This window comes from Protomyctophum bolini (genome assembly GCF_963924005.1).
Source record: "Protomyctophum bolini genome assembly, chromosome: 12".
Taxonomy (NCBI): Eukaryota; Metazoa; Chordata; class Actinopteri; order Myctophiformes; family Myctophidae; genus Protomyctophum; species Protomyctophum bolini.
In genome coordinates, this window is record NC_137873.1 from 26,147,852 (window position 1) to 26,175,769 (window position 27,918).

At 41.8% G+C, this 27,918-nt stretch overlaps 1 protein-coding gene across 1 annotated transcript in view; it reads right to left on the reverse strand.

The window, feature by feature from the left end:
* The window catches only part of cntnap3 (contactin associated protein family member 3), a gene marked incomplete at its 5' end in the record, with an annotated part of 128,090 nt that extends 100,372 nt beyond the window's left edge, over positions 1-27,718 (reverse strand). The window contains 2 exons of the mRNA XM_080779341.1: positions 3,115-3,225; positions 27,631-27,718. Of these exons, the coding sequence (XP_080635467.1) occupies positions 3,115-3,225; positions 27,631-27,718 (199 nt within the window). The remainder of the gene's footprint in view (positions 1-3,114; positions 3,226-27,630) is intronic.
* Between the last annotated feature and the right edge of the window lie 200 nt (positions 27,719-27,918).

The following is a 27,918-nucleotide window of genomic DNA, read 5'->3' on the forward strand; positions in this document are numbered from 1 at the left end:
GAAAAAAGTAGCGGCTTATAGTCCGGAAATTACGGTACAGTAGGTGTTATGTAGCCACAAGCTCTTGCTAATACTTTTCATTAGTTACATTTTTATAAATCCCACACAAGGGAAAATCTTTGACCTGCATTTTTCACATCTGCCTTTTTTAGTGCCACCAGGAGGCCGAATTTTGTAAAACACATTTCTTTATATTACTCCTCCAGATTCTCTCGATGTGAGAGATGTGATCAAGACAGATCTGTCAGATATTTTATATTCCATCCTAATTGGCTAACATTGGCTTTCAATTGCCATCAAAGTCGTACGAAGAAATGGCACCCTTTTCACATTGGCCGATTATAGCGCTAGCACGAGGCCACAATAACCCATAAGCCCATGGCCTGGTGGAGACCTGCACTTTTTATAGTTTTAAATGTATTATTCAAAATAAAAGGTGTGAAATGAGCAGATCTACAATCTTGTAGAGCTTGTAAAATAATCTACGGTACTTCCGTTTGTAGGTGATAAATAAACTCCTATTTTTGTTAAAGGGATAACATTAGATTTGGTCTGTTCCTCAAATCCTCATCCTGGCAGGTTGCAGTGGCTGAGCCTGTGACGCGCATGCACGCACGCACGCACGCACGTCGCACGCACGCACGCACGCGAAAGCAGACTGCTGTTGTGTATTTTTTTGAAGGTTTGTATTTTATGCTGAGATGTTCAGGCAGCTAGATTTATTCCTCTGAGCAGTGGTGTTGGCCTTCTGCTGAGTCTGTGATGTACAATTCCAATAAAACTCCAATATACAATACAAACACCAATACTAGGTAGGAGCTCAGGTGGGAAGCAGTCAGTCCACCATTCCAGCTCCTACTGTACCTCTCTCGCTGTGCCCAAGGTTATTACAGTTTTGCATTTGTCATTAGTTGTCATCATTTTGATTTCATTATGACTTTTTGTTTTCAATTTCAGTTTAGTTTTAATTAGTTTTAAAGTAGTTAGGGTTTTTATTTTTTAAAGGCTCAAGTTTTAATTTAATTGTCTTTATTGTTATTGTCCCATGGGTATTTATTAGCAAGTAACGGTATGAGTTAAAACAAACGCAGATGAATGCCGTTTATGGTTTTATTTTATTCCATGTCTGTGTTCAGGGCTCTGACAGCTGCAGGGAAAAAACCTCTAGGCAAACCTCAGGCTAACCTCTAGAGCTGGATGCAGCTTATCATGAATTATGTGCTTGTATTTTTAGTTTGTGGATTGATCAATCTATCTCTCTCTTTGTGTGTGTGTGTGTGTGTGTGTGTGTGTGTGTGTGTGTGTGTGTGTGTGTGTGTGTGTGTGTGTGTGTGTGTGTGTGTGTGTGTGTGTGTGTGTGTGTGTGTGTGTGCGTGCGTGCGCGTGCGTCTTGCTTGAGCCCTCTATATGTTCCCAGTCATCCAGTGAGATCAAAACGTTTGTGTGAATCCAGCTGGATTGGTGGTCAGTCACAGTTCAGATTTGCAATATTATTCTGGAGAATAGTATAGGCTACATGTGGCCTCGCATGAAGTCAGTGATTGAATAGTCCAATAAAATCCAGTGCAAAACTATGGCAATTCAAATATAAGCTGTCTGTCTGTCCATTTTCTCTCTCCATATCTCTGTCAAGGTCGTGTCTAACCCAGCAAAACCAGTAGAGTAGACTCTGTGTTTATTCTTGGTCCCCAGTGACCTGTATCCACCTGCATTTCTGTTGAGTCCTGTCACTGCTGCCCCTATAATAGAAACACCTGGAAACACCCTCAGCGTTCTACACCAACTGCTCCCATAGGAGTTGCTGGTGTAACAACAAAGCTTGCGTTTGTCAGTAGGGACGGATTCTCAGGTAACTCCTGTCATCATTAGTAACTGAATGCTGTAAATCACTGAATAACACTGAATGCTGAGTTCGACTGTGAAACAGCAGTGTGTCCAGGGGGTGGCCTGGGGTGGATTCGTAAATACACCGTCAGAGCACACACCTCCTCCCAGTGAAAACTGGAAAGCCTGATGAAGTCATCACAAAATGCGATGGTTGTGGCTTCTTTGGTACTCTGAACTGGACTATTCAACACGCATCTACAGTATGTGCAACCAAACAAGGTTATAATCATGTTTACACATGGGACAAATTAACATTAATGTTAATGCTTTTCAATGACGATTGTAAATTAACGGATATTAGAGCGCTCTATGACGCCAACACGAGAGCAGAGCGCTCTCAAATTGGACCAGACCCGAGCATATTTACAAATGCACCCAATAATTACATTTGCCATGGGAAGGTTTATTCATATGTTAAATTATACTTTAAACAAGAATGTAAGAAAGTAGACTAGGCCCAGGCTTACTTTGGAACAATGCAAGTCGAGAACGATAGAAGTTAGAAATGTTCTACCCAGTTATACCTGCCTCTCTGTCTGTGTCCATTTTATGCCAATATATGGAGATTTCTGTATGTCTGTCCGTATCCTACTATCCGGCATGCCAGTCTATAACTGTCACGTTCTGCAATGAGCTTGTCTTGTCACCATTGTGGTAGTTAGTGTAGTTGCCCTACCAGACTATAGTATGTTGCTGGGATTTAAGGACATTCTGCTGGTTAAAACATTGCCAAGTTCATGATCATTGGTCTAGCTGAGATACATGATTATATCATACATAAATATATGATTCATTTAAAAGAAGATCCGTGAGAGCCTTAGGATTTTACATTCTATTAATTCACTGCAGTTTACAATCCAGCAATCAGGTTGAGTTCTATTGCAGAAGGAAAAATGCAATTCAAGTCGTGGATCACTGACATTACAACAAACCAACAGTAAAGGCTAACTGGGTCAGCCCTCTAGTGGACTGACACTGTTCCTCTGGTCCTAGAATGGCCATGCACCAGTGAGGAAACACAATAAATAGAACACTTTCTGCTATATTTCATCATCAAGGCCATATCTAAAGGCCACTAACATACAGTACCAAAACCCAACACAGTAAAGGTTAGATGATGTAACACAGCTCAACCTAGAAATCCATCCGTTTATAAATAAAAAACTGTCCCTCTCCCTCAAAGTCCAACAATAAACCATCGTGAAGTAGCAGAAAAATGTTCCTCACCTTCTCTCCTGTTGAGCTTAGCGAAGCCCGGCCCGTGGCTGTTGGACAACTGGGAGGAGCTTCTGAAGGAAGACGGAGGCAGATTGGACACCAGCGTGCTGTCACAAGACTCTGTCAATCAATCACAAAGCAGAAGAGTGTTGAGTTTGTCGTAGGATGCATTGGAGTCATACTGCTGCAATGCGCTGTGAGCTTAGCTATAGATCCGGGGTTATTTTCGGTCCACGTCGAATCCAGGCCATCGAGTATACATTAAGTATTCAGGGTTTCAAGTATGATTCTACAATATTTTGCATTGGAATATTATAAATGGACTATAACAAATACTCTTCTATAGTCATATATTGTGCCAATTCTGATGGTCCTTGTTATGCCACAGTCTAGGGGTGCCTAAGACACAACATGAAAAAGGTTGGGACAAACAGGTTTAACTTGTTAAAATAAAAAAAATTGTATTTATTTACAAAATAAGGATGTACCAAAATTAATAACATAAATAGATGTATGATTCGTGTGTGTGTGTGTGTGTGTGTGTGTGTGACACCACACAAGCCGTCTGGGACAAATAACTCTACCTATGGCAAAAACGGCCCACTGTGTGCGTGTGGGTATGTGTGTGTGCGTGCGACGTGCGTACGTGCGTGCTTGACAGAGAGAGACATTTTTATGTGAGTCCCAGGAATACACAGACCCCCCCCAGGGAATGTTTCGTGGACCACTTGCCTAATAATATTGTTAATTTTGTGACCATCCCAACTTCCCAAGCTCATCCGTTAACAATTCCCTCCCAATCAATAATGTGATCTATTACATCACATTACCCACACTGTACATAATTTGCTGTTCATATATTCTAACGGGAATGGGTACGGGTAAGGACTAGTTACAAAAATATGACAAAAAACGACCATAGTCCTGAAAGGAAAAGAACTGAAAAAAAGTCCATTGAGAACAGAATAAGGTGAGTGGTGAAAGATTTTGTACTGTACACCCCATAAATCGTCAGAAATTCCCAGTGGAATATATTTGTAGGGCGACAGGGATCGACAATAAAAGGGTTAGAGTCGTAAAAGGTACTGTGTATTTCATTTTAATGACTTGACTCCATTATTGCTCTGCGCTAGGTTAGTGTCAAACTGTCAACGTGACTCTGAATCACAGCTTGTACACTACAGCAGTGTGACTGTACAGCACGTGTCCCAGTTAAATAGTACTGTGTGGTTCCGTACCTTTGAGAAACATGGCAATCTTTTTAAGATTATGTTCATCTGACTGTAGGTGTTTATTATGTGGACAGGGTCAACCAATACGCACTACAAGCAACTGTACTGACAACTGTACTGACCACACACACAGTCACAAACACACAAATGCATGCACGGGATTGCACGCAGGCACACTATATACCTGTATTATACAAACAATGAATGCATTGTGTATATGCTGTCCACACACACACACACACACACACACTAGGGCTGTCAGAACGAATTTCATAATATGAAAGAAATTCGAATATTAAAAAAAATGTATATATTCGAAAGCTAAAATTGCCATTCGAATGGAGCTTTTATCATTTATTAATTCTATTTAATATTTTTATTTTGTTTTATGTTATTTTATCCGCTCACTTGAGCGTATTGAGTAACGAATCTACCGCTGTGAAATCTCCCATCTGCACGCACGCACACATGCACACATGCGCGCGCCTCGTCACCTCCTCCCTCCTCTGCACGCATGCACACCATAGAGTATATAACTCTATGATGCACACACGCACAGTCACACAGCGCGCTGCAACTAAGAAGAATCACTCACATGTTTTATTAGTACCGTCGGGTCTGTCGCAAATTGTGGACAGTTTGAAAATGTGGGTCCTACGTGCATTAAACCATTAACGTTGGTCCGGCTGGTTTCATTTTGTCCTACGCGATTACGTGAATCAGCATGGCTGCGCCTGCAGTAGCTATTACCAAAACAAACACATGGTAGCCTACTTTTGTGTTGCACATCGAAAGCAACTGAAAACGACCATGGATATATTAAAGACAGTACCCTGTGCTGCTGTGCACAGCGGAGATAATGCAAAACTCCAGGTACGAACCAAAACACTGACTGTCTGAAGCTGATCATCCACGACTAACTATCTCCAGACTAGTCCTGCAGTCCCGCAATGAAGGAAAGATAATCTCGCCTCTCACTATAGTCCACTACAATGCCATTCTAGCCTTAAAACCTACACTTATGTGTTATTCAACAATTACTTTAGCGCAAAATATAGGCTTCTCTATATATCTTCATTGCTATTTACTAATGATGGCCTGTTCATCGTGACAGCATTCTGTTTAAAAAGAAAAAAGAAAATGTCCTGTTCATGATTCCTGACTAGCCTACTCACTACTCAGACTATACTGTATCAGAAGTATACAACGTTCACTGTAAAATGCATTTGCACTATAGACAGACAACAATCTTACCGTGCTGAGTGCACTGTGCTCAATAAAACAACAGTTTAAACGCTATTTTGTGCCGAAAACCATTATTACATGGGCTGAAAGTACTGCTTTGTCGTTTGGAAGGGGGGCCCCTCTAGTGGACAGAACGTGCATCGTCAATCTGTGTATTACTATAGGCTAAATATGAGCTAAAATAAACAATGTAAATATTCGAATATTTTCGAAAATTACAAATAATGAAGCAATGAAATTCGAATTGGATTATAGAGGTGAACTGACAGCCCTAACACACACACACACACACACACACACACACACCAGACTGGTGTTGACAGCCATCCTCCAGCCCGTCTTCTCAGAGTGAAAAGCTGTCAAAGTGTTCAGAATCGCTAAGATGACAGAGAGAGAGCAGCCTCCAGCTCTCATCATGAGTGCAAGACAATAATCCTTCCAAGTTGTGAGGAATATAATGGAGAGTATGTGCTACCTACAGTATGTCGCTAGAGTGTGAGCCGGGATCATTTTCTTCTTCTATTTCTGGAATTATTGGTAAATTAATGTTGTAACATCAGCATCTGAAGAAACTAAGGAATATATATATATATATATATATATATATATATTGAATATATATATACTGCATGGGAATGTTCAGGTGGATAACATCTGGCTTTCAGACATTACGTCATGTGGAAGCCAAGTATATGGACCTTTAATGTTTGTCTCATTCATGCGCCCCAAAAAATCTGCCAAGTCTATGGACAAAAAAGAAAACAGGCCTCCACTCGTGACTAGGGAGCTCGAAACACGATACCCGAAAAAACCCGATAACAAGCTTATTCAGTACCTGGTATCATTAAGCTTTGGGCTTATCAAGCCTGTTATCAAGCATAGCAGCAGGTTAGAATAAAATCGAATTACTCACACTGGCACAAACATGTCGGTCTAAAACTAAGTGTGCTGACTGACACAGCCCAACCAGTGCTTTTAAAGTGACAGTACACACATTAACCAGTTAACACAACGCGTGCTAATGATTACCGCAGCCTGATTACCTCTGACGCTGATAACATTGGACGACCAACCTTTTCCATGGCCGAAAGCAAATGTTCTCTTATAACGAGAAGCACACTGCATAGTGCATACCTCAAAATAAAGCTTAATTTGTCCACTCCAATTAAAAAAAACAGATTTTTGTTAACAGTTTCTTCAATATTATTTTCCAAAAGTAAAAAGGTCAATGGCCTTCCGTCTGTACTGAATTTGAAGGCCCAAATAAAAGATACTGGTTCTGTTCAGAATTTATTGTTGTCTCTCATCTTTCCACAAAATAATATAGAAACTGCTCAAGAGTGGGCTCGATAAGAACCCGCCTCAATAAGCCTGATCAAGCTCCATCCCTACTCGTGGCGTCATGTGGCAGCCAAGTCTAAGGACCTTTGATGTTTGCTTTAAACAGTGACATCATGTGTGATGAAGTGTGATTTTTGAGGGGCGCTAGCCCCTCCTATATTCAGCTATTAGTGTAGATTAAATTAACATTAAATTCCGATTGACAATGAATGGAGAATTTAGCGCCCCTCACTTCACACGGGTGTGATTTTTATATAAATTAATGTTGATCTGACATCCTATGCTAGAACAGGGTCATTAAAAGGACGAACTGGCCATACTCGTTGGTGTCCTATTTACTTCATGAATAATATTCTGACATGTTATTGAATAAATGTACTGTGTTCAGAAACCCTACGGATAAGTGATATCCCATTGGATAACTGGATAGTGAAATGCCATGTTATTGGCTGATTGACTGGTGAGCTGATTACCAGACAGCGTTGGCTCATTAAGGCTGTTGTCAGAGGAGACCTTTGCAAGCATCATGCACTTTATTGGTTATGGAGGTTGTAAAACAGGGGGCTGGATGGCAATAGAATACATAACACAAACTAATGATCTCTCTCTCTCTCTCTCTCACACGCAAGCATGTGGACGCATGCGCGCCAGGCTAAAAGGCTGGGAGGTTTGTGAGTGAATGGGTGAGTCTGGAGATCTCTGAAACCACTGGACTGATCAGTGCCAAACGTTGTGCATGCAGCCAGTCGTCCAAGCACTCCTGTCTCCAGTCACATTTTTTAAATCACCCTCATGGTGATGCTGTACCAGGCAGCCCAAGGAGCCTGCTGGTTGGTCGGTCAGGGACCAATCAGAAGGCTGACAGTGGCCAAAATTAGTGTGAGGGCCCTATTTCTTACAGAACAATACCATATCACGAATACAACATCCAATCAACCTCAAATATGGAATCCGATGTTCAGGGCCTCTACAGAGCGCACCTCCAAAAGCACTTTCACTTCTTCCAATACAAAAGGTTATTTCCCTCACGGCTTCCTCGGATCAAACCCCAACTTACATAGCCTTGTCTAGGCAAACCCACCTGGCGGAGATGCCTGCTTTCAAATCAGACCGCAAAAGAACATCAACATATGAGGTACCTTAGCATGTTAATTCATTAGAAATATTGAAATATTCCCAATCGCTTTAAAATGCGCTAATATAACTATATTAAAATAATACACATGACATTAACAACAGAAGCTTGTGTAATGTTGCTTGTGCCATCTGCCTGCCTGGCTCTTAACAGAGCGAGTTACAACCTGACAACTTCCAATGCTTCCATTCATACGAGGAAATCAAGAAATCACTTTGGCGTTTACATATGAGGAACTCGCATAAAAGTATTTTGACAAGTTAAGGGCCTCGACTGTCTGGCCTCGACAGCAGGCAGACGCAGTCTAGACTGTGGGCGTTGGATCGAACCCCAAAGCAGTTGAATTAATATAGTCGGGAGAGGAACAGCTCTCAGTTGCCATGCACTGAAGAACCCTGAGGTGATAATGCGTGGTATTGTAAGTGCACACACGGCTCACAAAGGACGAGTGAGAGAAGACCTAAAAGTTTGAACACAAGCCTTGAAAGTTTATTTTGTATCATTATTATTATTCCTCAGCAGGGTTTTCACATTTAAAATGACTAGCTTTCCTGGCTGAGTGGTCAGTGTGATGTGAAATATTTGCAGCATATTTTTGAATCGTCACAGTCCTGCCCATATGGAAAAAAAAGTAGAAGAAACATATATGTTGTCCTGTTGCCTCCAATAGTAAGTATTTACATTTTTTATGTATGTCATTTACATGTATGTCATGTAAAGTACATACTAGATTTTATATGTGAACTCTTGAAAGTGGCACCTTTCATACAATCCTCATATAAGACAATAAAGTGAATCATGTATGAATCAAGTAAACAACATGTATGTGATCTATGAGGTAAGTACATGGCAAACTGTATTTTCCTTACATGTTCCATACAATGTTTGTAGTTTTAAATTATATGAGATATATCCTTTCCATATATAAAAAAAATACCATTATAGTATGTATTTTATAGTTTGTAACCATTTAATTTACAAGAAAAGTATGCTTCTTTTATATGATTTTTATAACATTGTTATATGTCAGCCAATACATTATACCTTATAGTTATAAAAAAAACATATGTTTTATCTATGACTATATATAAGTTTTTATATGTGAAGTGTATGATAGGTATAAAAAACATATGCGCTATAGACCCCTGGGAGATAGTTGCTGAGATAGAGCACCACACCTACTATACCATCAACTCCCAATTCTTCCCGCATCACTTGCCGCACCCAAGCTGTGCTACTCATACGCTGAGTTGCCAGTGCCCAGGATCGAACCCACGAACTTGTGGTCTTAAGGCGAGAGCTCTACCGACTGAGCTACCCAGACACATCCTGACATATGTGAAGTGTTTGATATGCTCTCTTTATGTTTTTTGTTTTTTTTAGAAGATTCTTATAAGTTACCATAGCAGTATAAAATAAAATGCATTGGGAGGTACATGGGGGGACAATGGTGGTGACACTGGCTGGGGGGGCACTGGCTGGGGGGGCACTGGTTGGGGGGGCACTGGGGGCTTGTGTCACACTGGGGGGACACTGGCTGGGGAGGACACTGGCTGGGGGGGGGGGGGCATCACACTGGGGGGGCACTGGGTGGGGGGTGTCACACTGGGGGGTCAATGGCTGGGGAGGACACTGGCTGGGGGGGGGCACTGGGTGGGGGGATCTTAAATAATGTAGGAGTCATAAAATGTAAAAGGGAATACAACTCATTATTTTGTCATCTCATGTTATTTCATTGTAAGATTAGGTTTTGTTTAATTTGGATGTCTCTGTGACATACATGGCCTGTATTGTATGGTTTCTATACAATATCCTATCAGATTTTGGTTTCACTGATGTTTGCCCAACTCTACAAGTTTGACAACACACATATGTATTTCAATTTATACTAATTTACTAAGAATATTGTATGTGGATTTACCGTCACATATAGGTCTTATAAGATACAAAATTATATAGGTTTCACTTTACAAAAACTTACTATGGCTCTTATATGTGCTTTGACTGTTATATATAGTTCCTATAAATGACAAAATTATATAAGTTTCACTTTACAAAAACGTACTATGGCTCTTATATGTGCTTTGACTGTTTTATATAGTTCCTATAAATGACAAAATTATATAAGTTTCACTTTACAAAAACGTATTATGGCTCTTATATGTGCTTTGACTGTTTTATATAGTTCCTATAAATGACAAAATTATATAAGTTTCACTTTACAAAAAAATACTATGGCTCTTATATGTGCTTTGACTGTTATATATAGTTCCTATAAATGACAAAATTATATAAGTTTCACTTTACAAAAACTTACTATGGCTCTTATATGTGCTTTGACTGTTTTATATAGTTCCTATAAATGACAAAATTATATAAGTTTCACTTTACAAAAAAATACTATGGATCTTATATGTGCTTTGACTGTTTTATATAGTTCCTATAAATGACAAAATTATATAAGTTTCACTTTACAAAAAAATACTATGGATCTTATATGTGCTTTGACTGTTTTATATAGTTCATATAAATGACAAAATTATATAAGTTTCACTTTACAAAAAAATACTATGGATCTTATATCTGCTTTGACTGTCATATATATTAACTACAAGTTTCATGTAAAACATATACAAATTTAGTATTTTTTTTTCCATATGGGTGGTGTGTAAGGACGTTTACCTGTAACTGTCCTGTGTTTCATTCTCACTGCTGTTGTTGCTTATCTTATCTTATCTTGTCTTATCTTAATTTGCCACAATCATGTTCACATTTTCACAACATTTATTTAAGATGCTATCTTAGAATATATGTAGACCTATTTGACAGTGCAGAAACATAATTGCCTTCCTTGATGCATCAAGTAAGTGTCAACGTGACTGCAATGATGGAACATCCATGCAATGTTTTTTAGTTATGAATAATTTCGCGGGGGGATCTGCGGCGCATAGCCAGGGGGTCCGCGGACCCCAATTTGGGAACCACTGGATGTCATCATTGCCATGATCATTAATCATTGCTTGTACAGCAGAATGAGATTTGGCAGGCAGTGTAAGAGAGACATACAGTACAGGAGGTTAGAGAGAGTGAAGGCCTATTCATAGTCTGGATTTTCGGTGGTGAGGTGACCACCGGAGCTGAAATAACGTTGAGCGGTGGTGAGTAAAAACAGAGAGAAGGGCTGGAGAGGTGGCGCCGTGGCGGTGGTTTGCTCTTCACCGCGGCTTGTGACGTCATGTTGTAGTTCGGTGGTCACCCCACCACCGAAATTCCAGACTATGTATGAGCCTTGAGAGAGAGAGGGAGAGAGAGGAGCTCAGCTAATAGTTTGAAAAAAAGAGAATGAGAAGCCTTTGAGACAGAGACAAAAGAGAAAGAGAGAATATGTTCTCTCCTCCCCTATTTGTCTAAACTGTCCAATTTCAAAATGTTTTGCTAAAATCACAGACTCCGCAGAGCCCTGACGATGCGGCTACTAGACATGCTGAATACTAACAAGCTGAGGCAGCAGCACCATCCGTCCCATCAAACAGAAAACACAAGGAAGGAGAATTCTCCATCTCTCCAAGTGTCCCGAAAGAAGCCGTTCTATAGCATATTTACCATGAGGCCACGCAGCAGTGCTCAGTATAATGAGTCTCCAGATGAAGCTGCTTAGTTTGTGCTCTCTAGGGCACTAACAATAATTCTCAAGCAGAAAATAACTGTCAAAAAAGGTGCAACCTCATTTAATTTAGGGTATTAAAGAGTTCATTCTTTCTCAAGGCAGTTTTGATAAGGTCAAGGTTTGCGGCAGCCTTAATTACTGGGGTTCTGTGTATGCATTACGCACCATTATTTGAAAAAGACTCACATAAACACACTCTCAAATGGGAACAATGGCAATGCACATCTTGAGAAGTATATAACATTTTAGTTGATTCATTTTTTTATGTTTTGTATGCTCCAATGGGAACTATATATTCTACAGATGCCTGTTGCTTAGTTTAGTTACCTGGTTGACTGAGAGAAAGAACCATGATTTATGTACCGAAAGACAGGCCCAAGTGGCACGGAGCCTGCTTCTAACTGGCAATATGGAAACAAAGATTATTATTATATTAGTATGTCATGTAATATGTATTTTATTTTAGCTTCTTTTTCTGAACTGACAATTAAACCTGTTTGCTGTGGTACGGTTGCTGGAGAATGGAAAATAAAAAAGACTAGAACTGAATGTGTAAAAAGCAATACAAATCAGTTCAAGAATAAGCAACATAATTGATGAGTTATATTCTGTGTTTTGTATACTAATTAGTTTGGCGTTGCTATAATTGAAGCTAGATTCATTTAAATGGAGGCTATGTATTCTTCATAAGTGTATTGTTGTCGGGTCTAGTTAACTGATTGATTTAAATGCAGAGGGAGCAGTTTGTAACAGCCTGAAATACGCAATGAGTGTGAACACAGAACTGTTCACTGGTCTATCTTTTAAAGCCATGGGAATGAGTGACCTAATTACAAAGCAGGTCTCAGGTCTGGCTAGCTGAATGACTGAAGTCAGTGACTGAACTACAGATGACAGTTGACTCACAGAGCCCTCTACTGCACTGGTTCCCAAACTTTCCCACGTCAAGGACCCCCGCATTGACATTTATTAGCCCGCGGACCCCCCATTTGAAGAGATATGCCTGGGACCCCCATAAGAGAAGGGTTTTGCGGCTCTAGCAGTGCTTCTCAACCTGTTTAAGGACCCCCGGTTTGACATGCATTAGTCTATGGACCCCCGATTTAATGTCCTTTCTATCTCTGAGACCCAAATTCATAAAATCAATGTTAATTTAACTCTGAGAACGGGTCCATTTGGTTCCATTTGTACACTTTCAAGGTCCATTTGGTTCCAAACTATCATTTAGATGGGGACCCCCTGGAACTCCCTCAAGGACCCCTGGGGGTCCCCGGACACCACTTTGGGAACCACTGCTCTACTGTTCCAGCTAACTGTAGGTAAAGACAAGGTAGGGTCTCTCCACTTCTGATTAATCGCTTTCAACTGATTCTATCCCTATACGTGAACATTTAAAAAAAAACTTTGTTTAGTAGTACATAAATAAATACATAAAAAGTAAAAAAATATATAATAATAATCCAGATCTACAAGCTCACAATGCATCCTAATGTGACACATTGTTAGGGCATATGTTAGATACAGTAGATCAAGTATTTTTGCTATTAGTCACACATAAAGGCACATCATTAACAGGACAGACTGATTGTGGCTGGAGAAGAAAACATCCACACACAAAAACATACTATATATGTATATGAAAATTACACAAATATGCATATAAGCCACTCTCAACAGCATGCCTAACTGCCCCGTCTTTGAAATGATTTGTAAACAATCCACATTGGCACCATGCACTTCTTTTAGCCAAGCTGCGTAACAGCAGGCATGGGACAGAACAGAAGCATACAGAGCCAACCCAAAGGAAACGATCAAAGGACAATGTAGTGTAAACCAGCAGCATTTTAAACCTCTTCTTCCTGGATTTGTCACTGCAACACCACACAGACGGAGGGCTGAGACAAGCTGTCTTTTCACTTGGCTTAACTTCAAACACTGCTGATTGAGAGGCAAAAACCAGGAAGAGTCAGTGTGAAACATTAGCCCTATAATGTCTGGCTTATGCAGATTTTGAAGTAATGCTGCAGGCTGCAGTGTTTCCACTAACAGCTCTTGGGGGAGATTCTAATTGTACAGTATGTATGGTGTTCAACATCTAAGTTACTGATTTGGTTATAATTGGCTCTAGTCTCAGTAATACTGCCATACGTATAGTACTTAGTTAGGTACACAAACTCACATAGTGAGTGTGTGTGTGTGTGTGTGTGTGTGTGTGTGTGTGTGTGTGTGTGTGTGTGTGTGTGTGTGTGTGTGTGTGTGTGTGTGTGTGTGTGTGTGTGCAAATACTAAACGTTTAAATACACAGTTAGTGAAACCTGACACGCATCAAACAACTTTAAGCACATTCTCAGCCTCAAATGGTTTCCTTACATGTAAACTCAGCAATCACTATAAAAAGGCAACAGGTGAGTGTGCCTGTCCTCCACCACCACCATGCCAATTTAGATCTTAACAACGGGTCCGCGTCAATATGCCGACGGTCCATTGTTCCGATCGACAACCTACCTCAAACCCTCACCCTAACCCTAACCTCCCCCGGGGCAGACACCTAAACCTAACCACCCACCCTCTCCCGACCACCAGCGCACCTCGGACCAATGCTCCTTCGGAGCAATGGTCCGTCGGATCATAGGGTGCTTCCCCTTAACAACATACACACACACTTGCATATTTAGACAGACTGAACATCATTGTCACTGCAGAAGAAGTGGAATTGTTATCTGGGAGAATGCATCTTTCCACCGATCTGATCTGCGTCAAAGCTGGTTTCGTAATGTTCAATGGCAGTGTATGGGACTGCCACTTAACATAAAGATAAACCGCAGGCAATGAAGACAGTCCCCTGACTGTTTACTAGTTCTTCACTGACAAGGCGGTGAAAACTGTAACATTACAAACCTTCAATGTCTGTTCACAGCATTGCACACATTTCCAAATAAAAAGGAACCAAGGCAATTAACAAAAATATAACTGGCTAAACCACAACCACACTGCAGTGTAATTAGCAAGATGATATACACCTGCACTACTATGCTCTGCAGACAGCAGCAAACATTGAAGAACCAATAACCAAATAAACATTGACAAAAAGCGTCACAGAAAGTTACAACAACTGAACTCAACAGAACAACTTACGACATTGCGTTTCAATTCCTTCCAAGTGGGTAAGATGTGTTTCAGGGCTCAAGCTCTGACCAGGTCTGCCTTCTCTGTGCACTGCTGCATGCAAAATGGCACTAACAGGAAGTGACTCCCATTAACCCATTTAGACTGTAGGATGTGTGGAAACTTAAAAATAAAAGCACTGGGACACACCTTCACAATACTTACTCACAAACTTTTGTACTGAAAACAGAAATAAACATGTTGCATATCATTATTTCAAGAAAGATATTTGCCTTAAAGGCAACAGAATCAGCATTCACAATTTACACTCCAATACATCCCACCATACTCTCACCTCCTCAACCCCATTGAGAAGATGTTCTATTCTCAACACAGTGATGGAAGATTTATGATCTCCAGCCCCATGTCAGGATACCCCTCAATCATTCAAGCCATGGAGGAGGCCTGTGACCAAATTGATGCAGTGCAAGGATGTATTCGTCATTCACAATGAAAGAGGATTAGCCTGTATTGTTGACAAAGTGCTAGGCGAGCAGATACGGCTGTACCAAACTCAGAATTGAATTGGTCAAATCAGATTCGGGATTTTAATGCAAATATGCAACTATTTGTTTTAGTATGTCTATAAGACTTTGACAAAATAGTAGGCCTACTGTATAATATTTGCAATTGTGAGCTTGTAGATCTTTTTATTTACTATTTATAAAAATGATTTGAAAATAATAATATAAAAGGAACGGTTTTGCACATACAAAGTTTCCACGATATCATAGTAAATTACCTGCAAATGTGTGTGTGAGAGTGTGTGTGTGTGTGTGTGTGTGTGTGTGTGTGTGTGTGTGTGTGTGTGTGTGTGTGTGTGTGTGTGTGTGTGTGTGTGTGTGTGTGTGTGAACACTGCTATAACTAGTATAAAAAGATAACATTTGAACAAGATGTGACAACTGTTCAGCTAAATATCTATCAACAGACACAGCCAGGCAAACGTTTGCCTGGCCTGGCTGTGTCAAAAGCCACCATAGACTCTTGAACAGTTTCTACAATTTACAATGTAGGTGCACGGGTGACTGTTTCATGTAATCAATTCCCAACAGATCTCCAAACCTGTTGTTTTGGGGAGCGCTGGTTTTAATTCATTCAACCTCCTCTTGTGTGTTGGCTAGTGAGATACACCCTAGGAGACATTTATACTTCAAAGCACAACAGTGTTGCACGCAGAGAACAGCTGGTATACAAGCTCACATCGTATCTTGTGAGCATAGAGGTCTGCCCGTGACACAATCGCGGGACGAAGCATAAATTATACTTGATGGGCTGCAGGTGCGCCCCTCAAAAACACATTATTTGATAACTTTTCATCATGCCCCTAAAATAATTTGTGTGCTACTAGATTAGTAGCACACGTGCTACTTGGAAAAATGCTAAGCGTCGAGCCCTGGCGTTACAACATTTAACATATTGAGAATGATTGTTGGGCTAACTCAACTTGCTGTCCCAAATCTATGAACCAGCACTCTGGTAAAAACTGTCTCAGGTCAAGGTATTTTCTCTCTGTACACTCACTGCTAATGCATTTCACAGTGATCCATTTAGAGTTATTGCTTTGTTTGGTGTGCAGGGACAGAGAGCTTTATAGTGCTGCTCTGGGATATAACATTGTCTATATACAGTAGGTCATTTTAGAAAACACTCCAGCATCTACACTTAAAAGTCCCCCAGGACACCAAACATTCTGTAGTGCCCGGCCTAAAGCAAGGCACCAAGCAGCAAGCCCTAATGGCTGCCCTCCACTGCCACCTGCTCCATGTAGAAGAATACAGTACCCTCTGGTTTTTGAGTGTGTAGGCAATGAGCATGTACTGTATACATCCCCAAATCCACACATAAACATAAATACAGTTACATACATATACCGAATTGTTCCACCGTCCATAGTTATATAAATAAAAAAGCGTTCTTCAACTCAACCACTTAAGTGAGGGTTTACGACCCCCATGCTGCACCAACCAGCCAATAAGACACCACTGTTGAATGTTTAATAAGCGTCCATAAACATCAGCTCACACCTATGTAATGGTCCCTATTAACTCCTAATTACCCTCAGTAATGAGATCTGGACGGGGGGGGGGGGGGGGAGGGGGGCTTTACAATGCTGAAATATGACTAATATAAAGCTGGGAACCTGTAGAAGAACCTACAGTACATTGAGACCCACAAGCACCAACCTTTTAATAGCTACAATCTGTACGTTTTATGTTTCTCCTGACAGACAGAGATAATTGCAACGATGTCTGAGCTGGTGGTCTAGATGGTGCCGGATCTTCAATTTATCTGCTTCAAATAACTTTAATGCTATTGTCAACCAGTAGGTGTCCTACCCTAACCTGACACTAGCTAGGATTGAAACAGGGACCTGACCACCTCCAACCGCTGCAGACGCTAGTTATATAGTATTAAAATAACAGTTTATTATTTTTGCACTTATCATACACTTATCTGTTCGCCTTACAGCACACCAGTAGTGCAATTGTCTGCAAATGTTGCACAAGTCATGGGTGGGACATTTAGTAGGCCAGCTTTCATGCATTAAAGTGTATTTGAACACCGAATTTGGCCTTGATTTTGCCCAGTAGTACTTAATGGCCAGTAAGTAGCAGTAATACAAAACTAAAGTTGCCGTTAAAATCCAAACAAAAAGAAAGAGAAGAAGGAGAAGAAGTGTACACACAGTTGCACGCTCACTGGCACTGTTATTTTCTGAGACCCGCACACCCGTATGCATGAGTCACGGACAGAGAAGCACGTTGGTGTTTTATAAAGGGACATCACTTTCAAACACTCTGCTATAACGCATTTGCACAGCAACGCGTTCACCATCTTGCGTGTGTGGGCACGCACACACTGTGTGGAGTTGGAGGTAGCAGGTGTGGTAGCGCAACCCCGTCCCCACAGTGCACTAATGGACGGCTGCATGTTTTATTTTGTGTAATCTGTGTATCGCTCTCTCACGTGGAAGTGCATCTGTGACCCCTTGTTTCTGCCGAGATGGCTAGACTGCATGAAAAGAGCATAAATGTCAGGTGTAGATCAAACATGTTGTAACCACCAGAGTTTGTGTGACTGTACAGACACAGACGAGCTGTCTGCAGCAACCTCTTGTACACTGCACATCACTTTTAATATCTACTGTAGCAGCATGATGTCCATTATTGTTGTAAAGAAACTCTTCCAGTAAACTGTGGGTTGCAATGCTAGGTTTGAGCAGAGTGGAACTGTCCATGGTTCTGCATAGTGCTGGACGGGTGAGCTCTGTCCATGGTTCTAAATCATACAGCTCCCTTATCCAGGGAACAAATCATTTGATTGTGTCTCCTGTTATGATATTAAAAACATCACAGTCTTTTTTTCAATCCTCATTTCAACATTTTATGTTGTAGTAGTAAATACAGGGTAGAATGTCAAGTCTAAAATCGAAAGTCTAAAGTAAAGTTTTACATTTAACGTTTTACATAAAACCATATTTCCAATCCAACTTTAACACGCTTAGCAGAATCTACTTTTGAAGAGACAGATTTAAACAGATTTAAATAAAAAGGGCAACACTCTATCACGTCCTTTAGTGACTTCTTGTGACAAATTTGACCAAAAGTCCAACGTTTGACTGGAAGGGGGTACTACAGGAATGCGGAAGTGCCGTGCCCAAACTCAAGGCGAAAAAGGGTGACTGGTCCGCTGAAAAACTACAGAGGCGAGCCATCTAAAGAAAACTTGAGCCACGAGAGGCACTGGTGAGCGAGCCGTCAGGTGAGCGAGTCTCCGTGCCAAGTGTTGTGGCGTTCGAGTTATGTCCCATAAGGAAAGAAGAATCGTAACTCATATACCTCCCCTAGTCAACATGTGCTGTCACGGGTACCCCTTTCCAGTCAAATGTTTGATGTTTTGTCAAATGTTTGATGTCTTGGGAGTGAGAATGAGTTATAGAAGGAGAAAGGGGTGGGGGAATACAGATCCCTGAAAAGTTTAAATTCTATTACTGTATGTAGTATATAAATGTACACAACGCAAAAAATAGCTACTTAACTCCGGAATCAGGTCTGATGGCCCACTGTCCACTGGAGGAGGACCTCCATACCTTATAGAGAACCTGCTCCCACTTGACCACAATGCTAACATTGTGTGAAGGCTGAGATTAAAATGCTAATGCCAACACAGTGTGAAAGTTGCTCATAAAATCTCAATGCTAATTTAGGGCTGCTGTCATGTACAAAGCAAACATGGCAGCTAATGGGAAGGCAGAGGGTGACAGCAGTGGATTGCCGTGTAGGGTATATTTAAAAAAAAGCAGGAACAGAGAAAGAGACTGGACCAAGGAGGCGGGACAGAGTGGTTCCCCATAGGACTTTGTGAAAACTCATTCAGCAGAACGAATTTGAGCTTTTTGTTCACAGTGATTACTTTATAATTACGGTAAGTTGTTTACCTCATTATTTGAACCATTGGCCGTTTTTAATATATGCACATCCGCCCAACACTGTCACATTATTTACTGTATATGACAGAAAATAAGGAAAAGGATATCACATTATCACAGTACAAGAACCACAGGGATGTGGGTTCGAATCCAGAGTCGGAACTCAAACAGGGACTACAGATGAAAATTAGCCTTTGGCTAACTCTGGCCCATTTACATGGATGTGAAAACTGACGTGTTGATTAATGAGCATTGTCCCTGTCAAATAAATAAATAAACCCAAGACATCAAATGAGCATTGCGCATGTCACAGACGCGGAGCAAGTTCAGTCAGGAAACCTCAGTGCCGTTGCTGCCGGCATTAATTGGGCCGCCTCAGCATTACGTTCATGCGCTCACATGGTTCACTCGGCCATTCACACACTCCTCAAGCCTGAGGAAGGTCGCAAGAAAGAAACGTTGCTTCTTAATAAAATGCTCTGAACTATAGCAAGTGGCGGTGTGCGGGTGTCCCTCTAATAACAACCTAAAACATGAACCGTGGTTGAAAAAAACTAAAGTTGTCCTTTAATACGCATGTAGCCAATCTAAGTTCACAAATTTGCATCGTGTCCTCAGCGTGTTAGGGCATTAACATAATAATCGACTAGCAAAACACTAGTCGACACTTTTAATTGACATCCGATTATTCGCTAATATTATTTTAAATATTATTTATGATTATGATTTTTATTTATTTTTCTACAGCAGACATGCAGGCATGCAGCTGTGAGCTCGGTTGTTTTGTTGGTAGTTCGCCAACTTCAGTACTAATCCATTCCTGGCTGATTGTTTTCATATCATATACAAGCCTACTGTACGTGGGTTTTGCCGTCACCCTCACTCGTGTAGGTGCGGCGGATCGGCGGTGGCACTAGCAGCATTCAAGACAGTTTTTCTTTGGGAAAAGCATAATGTGATATGCCTCATAGGCTCATATGCTCAATGGGGACAACTACAGTGTGTAAATACTTTTACTATTGGTGAGTTTATTACTGTCGTTTGTTCAACAAGTTAGATTGGAGACGTGTCGTCGTGTCGTCCGGTACAGTAAAGTATAGCAGGAGTTCCTCCTCACTCTGCCCAATATTATCCAGTTTGGTGACAGTCAAACTACAGTAGCTCTTGCCGTGATTTCATGTTTCTTCATGCTTATCCAACAAAAAAACAAACCGCTATGCCGCACGATATAATAGTCGCGATGAAGTTAAGTAGTTGATCATCTTCATAGCCTGGCAGCCTGCTAGCTAGCAAACCTAGTATGTAATCATAACCTCCTCCTAGCTTGTAGCTCCTTCTAAAAACCAAAGGAACTGTGGTTGTAACTTGTTGTTGAACATTTAGGGTTGTATGAAAAACATCGCATGGTTCATTCCTCCTCCTCCTCCCCGCTCCAGTCTCCACTCTCCAAACATTGTGAACAACGTAGCATGCTATGCTGCTTCCTAGAACGGTCTTGCGCATCAAAAATAGCAGATCTACAAGCTCACAACGCGTCCATCCGTGAGTCATTGTGGACTTGCAACTTTGACTTGAAACAGCTGAGCTAATTTCGGCAAATCAGAGCGGCTTTCAGCGTAATCTAGTAAGAGAGTGGCGACACTCGCGTTGACTCCCACTGTAACAATGGAATGCGGAAGTGCTCATTCTATCTCAATGGGATAGTTCCAATGTTTGGAACTATAGCCCATAGGTGTCGCCACTCTCTTAGTACTATTCCACTCGGCCTGCATTCACCGGCTCTGTTTTGCTTCATTCGCTGGCTGTTTCAGAACATGATGATTTAATGCTTGATTGGATGGAATAAATATCATATTTTACCGCCGACTAATCGACTATAAATCGATTTTGATGGTATTTGAGTCGACTATCAAAAATCACGTTTGGTTAATGCCCTACAGCGTGTTGTTGTGAGCTTGTAGATCTGCTATTTTCAGAGCTGCCAGATTTAAATCTTTAGTTGGAAGAATGCAATGGCATATATCATCAGTGTTGACCATAATGGAACGGTTGGAACCAAATGAACCCCCGACGGCTAGCGCTATTCGCCTAATAAACGATCACTGTTCACTTTACTTTCTGCTGCTACTGTTGGTGTGAATATAAATAATATGGTTTATGGTGGTTGGGGGGGGGGGGGGGGGTCATACCTTACATATTCTTCCTGTCTCTGAGGGGGGGTCCCAAAAAAATATTTGGAGGCTGAGGGGGAAGAAAAACTAAATAAAAAACAAAATCACATCTGCACCAGCCCCCCCTGGTGCATAAATAACGATCAGTCCCTTAACAACCAAATGAATAGAAAAAACACAAATAAAAAGTACGGCATGACATCACAGGTCTTCTAAAACTTTGGTTGACTGGCTCCCTGTCTACTAGCCTAGAAAATAATTGCCAATTTTGTTTTTTGGAAACCTTTGGCCCCTCATCTTCTCTTCTCATTCTTCCTTCTTGTGCCATCTCTCCATCCCATTAACACAGGACTTCATCTGTCTGATCTCCAGACAATGGGTCCCTTCTTAACACCAATAAGTCCATCTTACTGAACGCACGACTGCTCAGCCAGTAGCGGCCTGTCTCACTGGACAAAAGCATCATCCGCTAATCTCCTCGCACCCTGCAGGGGAGTGGTTTCTTGCTACGATTTCCTGGTGTTTCAGCAGCCAGGATCCAATGTTCCCCCCCCTCGGACGCAAACAAATCATCAGAGCAACATCTGCATTTAACACGTAAGCAGCTTGTTGCCATTTAGACAGAGGCTATTGTAGTCCGTGAAATAGTGGATTAATCCGATATGATTAATCAGCAATGATATTCTAAAATCATAATAAAATGACTCTGGAATATTCAAGCTATTTCAGCGCATCACATCAAAAACGTCTGTCTGTCGGACGTGAGTTGTTGGACCGCTTGAATAAATGAAATGTAATAGAATTCCCTTTTGCATAATAACATTCAGATATACAGTAAATCATGAACCAAATAAACTGCTCCAACAAAATAGATTGTACTATCAAAAGGAGTGTTTATTAATATCGATTACTGGTTACAATGGCATAAAAACCACATAGCAATGAGCGAACACGTCACATGGATTAAAGAAGGCTACAGTAAGCAGCACAAGAATGGAAAAGAGGGTAGGAGGAGGAGAGTAACGCCTCGCAAAGAGAGAGAGGGCGTGTAGGCTTGGTGGGTAGAGTGGCATGAAGGCCTCAGTGTATCATAGTCTATAAAGAGAGCTCTTCTTTACAACTAGACTATATTATACGCCTAAGGTCCCTATCAAACCAAATGTCGTTTTGAGGCTAGATGTTCAATCAGTCCGACCCACCTGATTGTAAATATCAGCCTTCCACGGCGTTCCTCAAGCGTTCTGCATTGCCAGGAAAAGTTCACTTGGTCCCGATGCAGCGCGCGAGAATTTACCTTTCTTCTTAAGTTAAAGTATAACAAGTCATCACTGTCTCAGAGTAAAACTCGCATTAAACTGGGACTGCTCTTAAAGTCCTATAATCGCCGTTTAGACTAGGCGGTTGTCCTCAGGCCGGCTGCCTGTCTGTTGTCCTGCGCGTAGGCCAGCTGGGTGCTGCCTGCCGGTTGGAGTGGCCTCTCCGGAGAGCTACTGCGTAAAAGCGCAATCGACTGCATGTACTCGGGCCAGCCGTGCGTTGATTCGATCTGCTCGCAGAGCTTCGCTAGAAAAGAGCCATCCGAGTAAGAGCTTAGCCAGCCGGTGATGTGGCGACCTGCTCCTTAGAGCTATCGCCGTGAAAGAGCATTCATAGGCGGCTATCCTGTTCGGACCCACTGCATGCGCATGGGCTAGTTGGGGTTGGTGCGACCACTCTCCAGAGCTATCGCAAAACAAGAGCCTCGTGTCTTAGTTGACACGATCATTATATTGAAAAGGGGTCTGACTCTACCAAAACTGGTTTAAACTGGTTCTTAAGCTGCTGACTTAAAGAAAATAGTTAGCAGTTCTTCATTAACAGTTTTTACCACACGGGAAAAACATCCTGTGGTCATTATTCATTCTTATCTCCGTTGACCATCTCGCCTTACACTTCTCTGAGTGCTAACACAGATGCGCGCGTCGCGCACACACACACACACACACACACACACACACACACACACACACACACACACAATGCACACGCAATTTTCCCCATCACAAATCAGTGGTTAGAAAATGAAAAATAGGATCAGCAGTCAACAATAAGAACATTACACTTTTCATCTGCTGAATAACACATTTATCAGTGGTGTGTGATGTGCATCAAATCCACACTCAGCGTGCGTGTCTGTTGGTGTTCGTGCTATAGTTGCATGTGCCATGCATGTGGCAGAGAGTCTCCTTGTTAGGGTCAGTATTTGGTCAAAAAGTCAACCTTGTGGTCACTTCAGATAGCGTGACACATTGTCCGGTCTGGGTTTTGTCATACACCTGTACTCAGCAGTGTTAAAACGGGGTCAAACTGAGGGCTACACTTTGCCGTTTCTCCTAATTATACTGACTCAGGAAAAACGGGTTTTTGGTGCCATGTCATCCTTTCATTGTTCAGCACAAATTGTGCCTTGTCAGTTAACACCCCCCTCCTCACGCTACACTATGTTTGATGTTTACCTCGTGTGGTAGCACTTATGTTTTCTTTTTTGACTATTTACTTGACTGTTTAAAAACTTCTCTTGAGATAATCAAGAGAGATTTATCTGTCACTCACTCATACTCATACAAGCTCAGGTACAAGCAGAGAAATGTTGGTGTTTAGGGTAAACACTGTGGTTCATGCCATTTCGGATCTTGCACTTTGTAAGTCAATCTTGATAAGAACATCTGCTATGCATAGTAATTGTAAATTGTTATCAGCGTCTTGCTGTCTTCATAATGAAGAGTAAAGTGTCCCTGGGGACAGAAACAAGATGTGTAGCTGAGTATGAACCCTGATGCCTGCATCTATACGCCTCCTCCAATCCCACTTATGCTGCTGTGTCTAATGGGCCATAAATGCAAGTGTGAGTGAGTGAGTAAGTGAGTGAGTGAGTGAGTGAGTGAGTGAGTGAGTGAGTGAGTGAGTGAGACATAAAATCAAGAGTAGATCAGAATGTAGGCATGTATTGCATTTTGTTGTCACTGTCAGACGTGAGGTTAATACAGAGGCGCAATTCCTCCTAAGTATGTGCACAAAATATAACCACAAAAAGGCACAGGCAGCTTCCATAACAAGTTCAATACTCAAATTTCAAAGTGCTTGATGATCCGTACCAGGATTGAGCAGGAAAGATTATCACTGACTCCTCTCACCCCGCTCAACACCTCTTCCAAAAGCTATACCTTCTGGCCAGAGGCACTGGTCTATTAAGACCTCCTCGTGCCACAGGGACATTTTCCCCCCTGTGGCAGTGAGGATCACAAACAAGCCCACCGACAGATCTCTGGGATTGGATGTTGCAGAGGCAGTGAGGCTCATTAAAGCTGGGCTCACACTACAGGAATTTTAAAATCCTTACCGACTTTGAAATCTGATTTCGTCATGCACATAGGGAGAATTCACTACACTATTGAAAATACTGCATCACACACTCATATTATGAGTATTAATATTATTAAGATTGTCCAGTAGACCAGTAAACCCCCTCGTGTAATCTCATCTCATGTGATCACATGCGGATTCTCGCGGAAGCAGACATATAAACAATGGAGCGGGTTAAACTTGTTGTGGTAACGGACAGGTTGTGATCTGGGAAAACATACAGTTAATAATCGACAATCATCTTCCTCCAACATATCAACAAGTATCAGCTGTCCCATACACCCAACAGGTTGTCTTATATATAAAAAATGGTCTCATTCACTTTACGCCTTTCTCCTGTCCTTGTAGACTTGTTCCCCTCAATTGCGTGCAACTCCCGCTATCCCACTCAGACAGTGGTGGTGTTATCATCCAGATAAATATCAAACATGTTTGATAATTACCGGGCGGCCCAAATGCGTCTGTGAGCAGATCGCAGAATATGTGAACAACTCACATTATAATCAGGGTAGATACTCGGTTCCAAAACGGTGAGTGTCCCCCCCCCCCACACACACACACACACACACACACATACACACACACACATACACAGACAATTCAAATTTAAAGATGGTTTGATACTATTTTACTCCAAACGTTATATTTTAACTGTATGATTCACACCTTGTGAACTACCAATCAACACTGTGTGCGGCAGAGGGAGTGTACTGTATATGCGAGCATGCAGCAACCGACTGCCACACGTGCAGTCGTGCACACGCGTGTGCACACACATACACACACACGGGGGGGGGGGGGGTCGGCAAAGTCTATGTATTGTATAATGTATGAAATTAATCAATATCTTATATTGAAGCTTTGACAGAATTAATATGAATTATGCATTTAATTGAGATGGAGAACAAGAGAAAGAGATGAATCACAAAGGGGGAAAGAGGGTGAGATGAATGGGTGGTTACACAGACAGACAGACAGACAGACAGACATGGAGAGAGAGTAGGGTAGAGTGATATAGAAGAAGGTAGATGACAGTATGTGGAAACTGAGGGTGTATAGAAAAGGGGAAGAAAGAAGGAGAGACAGAGAAAGACCAAAATATGAAAGCAGAGGGGACTGATGAGTAAATTAATAGGGAGAGAAGAGTATAGATTGGGGTTCAGAAGATAAAACTTGTGAGAGGTAGAAGACTGAAACAAAGTAAGAAAGGAGAGAGAAGAAGAGAGAGGAATAATCAGAGAGAGAGAGAGAGAGAGAGAGAGAGAGAGAGAGTAGTAATCAGAGAACGAAACAGATGAGTAATCAGAGGGAGAAAGAGAAGCGAGTGGGGAGCTTATAATGTGCTCCAATTACACAAGCGCGTGTGTGTGCGTACTCACTTACTCTTTCTCTCTCACACAAGGACGCACACTCACGCACACACACACACACACACACACACACACACACACACACTCTGCCATCTCCCCTGTTGGCTGTTTCTACCCATGTCATTTCATGTTTCATTTCACTCCCTCCATCTCTCCCAACTTAATGTGTGTGTGTGTGTGTGTGTGCGTGTGTGCGTGGTACCCTACTACCCTCGTAGGCCTACCATACACACTTACTCCAGTCGTCGTCCCCAAACCCCAGTCCCGTCCGTCCCCCCCCCCACAGTGGCTAGTGGCTACTCCCTGGAGTGCTCACTTATCCACAGCCTCCATGGATGATGTGTGCAAGGCAGCTGTTTGACATGCTCCGAAAGCTTCAGCTGCAGCTGCACACTACATTGAGTCCCAAATTAAGCGCTCAAACTAAATTACCCGTTTATTGCGCATCGTTGGTAACCATTCAATTACACTTGGGAGAATTCGTCTTTTAGCTCAGCACAAAACATTCTGCATATTAAAAGTCTTCGGTATTGTAAAACTGTACAACATTCTGGGTGTCGTGCTGCTGTGCTGTCGTGCGTAACAAACATCATTCCATGACCAGCCCCAGCTCTGGTCCATAGCCTAGCCCCGCAAGCAGAACCCAAATGTAGTAAAGTTTCTGACACTTTGATTACTTATATAAAGCGACAATCAAATTTCATAAAAGCTTTATGTAGGGTTCCGAGAGGGGCTAGTCCATAGCCCTAATGCCCTTTGCTAGAGCTATGGACCAGAGCTAAGCAGCCCCTCAAAGGCTGCACAGTAAAATCCAATTCCAGTGTTCATTTTACTCTGAAGAGTGTATAAAACTGAGCCAGGCTATATAAAACTATAAAATGGAACCAAAAGCAATCATAGGGTCACTGGTGCATGTGCGATTGTGCCTTGTGCGCAGGCAGCGCAGCCTCAGATAAACAGTAAGTAGCAAACAGCTAATTGCAAAAAATAAAACATTAACAGCCATAAGACGCTGAAAACACTGCTGTTGTGCTGTGTGTTGTTGTTGTTGGTGTTGCGGACTTTCGGTACCATGACCATCAAAGAAAATGTATATCCTACACACCTTTATATATAATAAAGCCCTGCGGTCAATTCCAAGTTCCAACTATCTAAACAGCCTCATCTGTCACCATAACAGGAGCACGACACTCGGACAAACAGTGACTGACACGCGAATTGCGTTGGACCATAGACTGCGTTGGACACGCGGTAGGTACGCTACGTTTTTTCCCTTTCCCGACTCCGAGTGAGGGCTAGACTTAGACGGATAAACTGCACTGCACTGTAGTGTCTATCCTGTCTCCGTAAAACGCAAAGTTCTCACCTTCTCCAGATGTCCCGTACGAGCCGAAAAGAAGGAGGACAACCTGTGCAATACTAATTCCACGGAGTCTTCTAGTCCACATATCCATGATGAAGCGCGGGAGGATGCAGCGTGCGGTGCGATCAACCTCTCCTCTTGTTTCAGTACAGCTCTCTACTCTTTGTTGTCCCGTCGCTTCTCTCCTCTCCGGGCTGTGGAGTAAATGTGGCGCGCTTGGCTTCGGTGCTGCTGTGTTTAAGCTCCACTACACTACTCGACTCCACCCGGCCGCTGTTAAACCGCGACTGA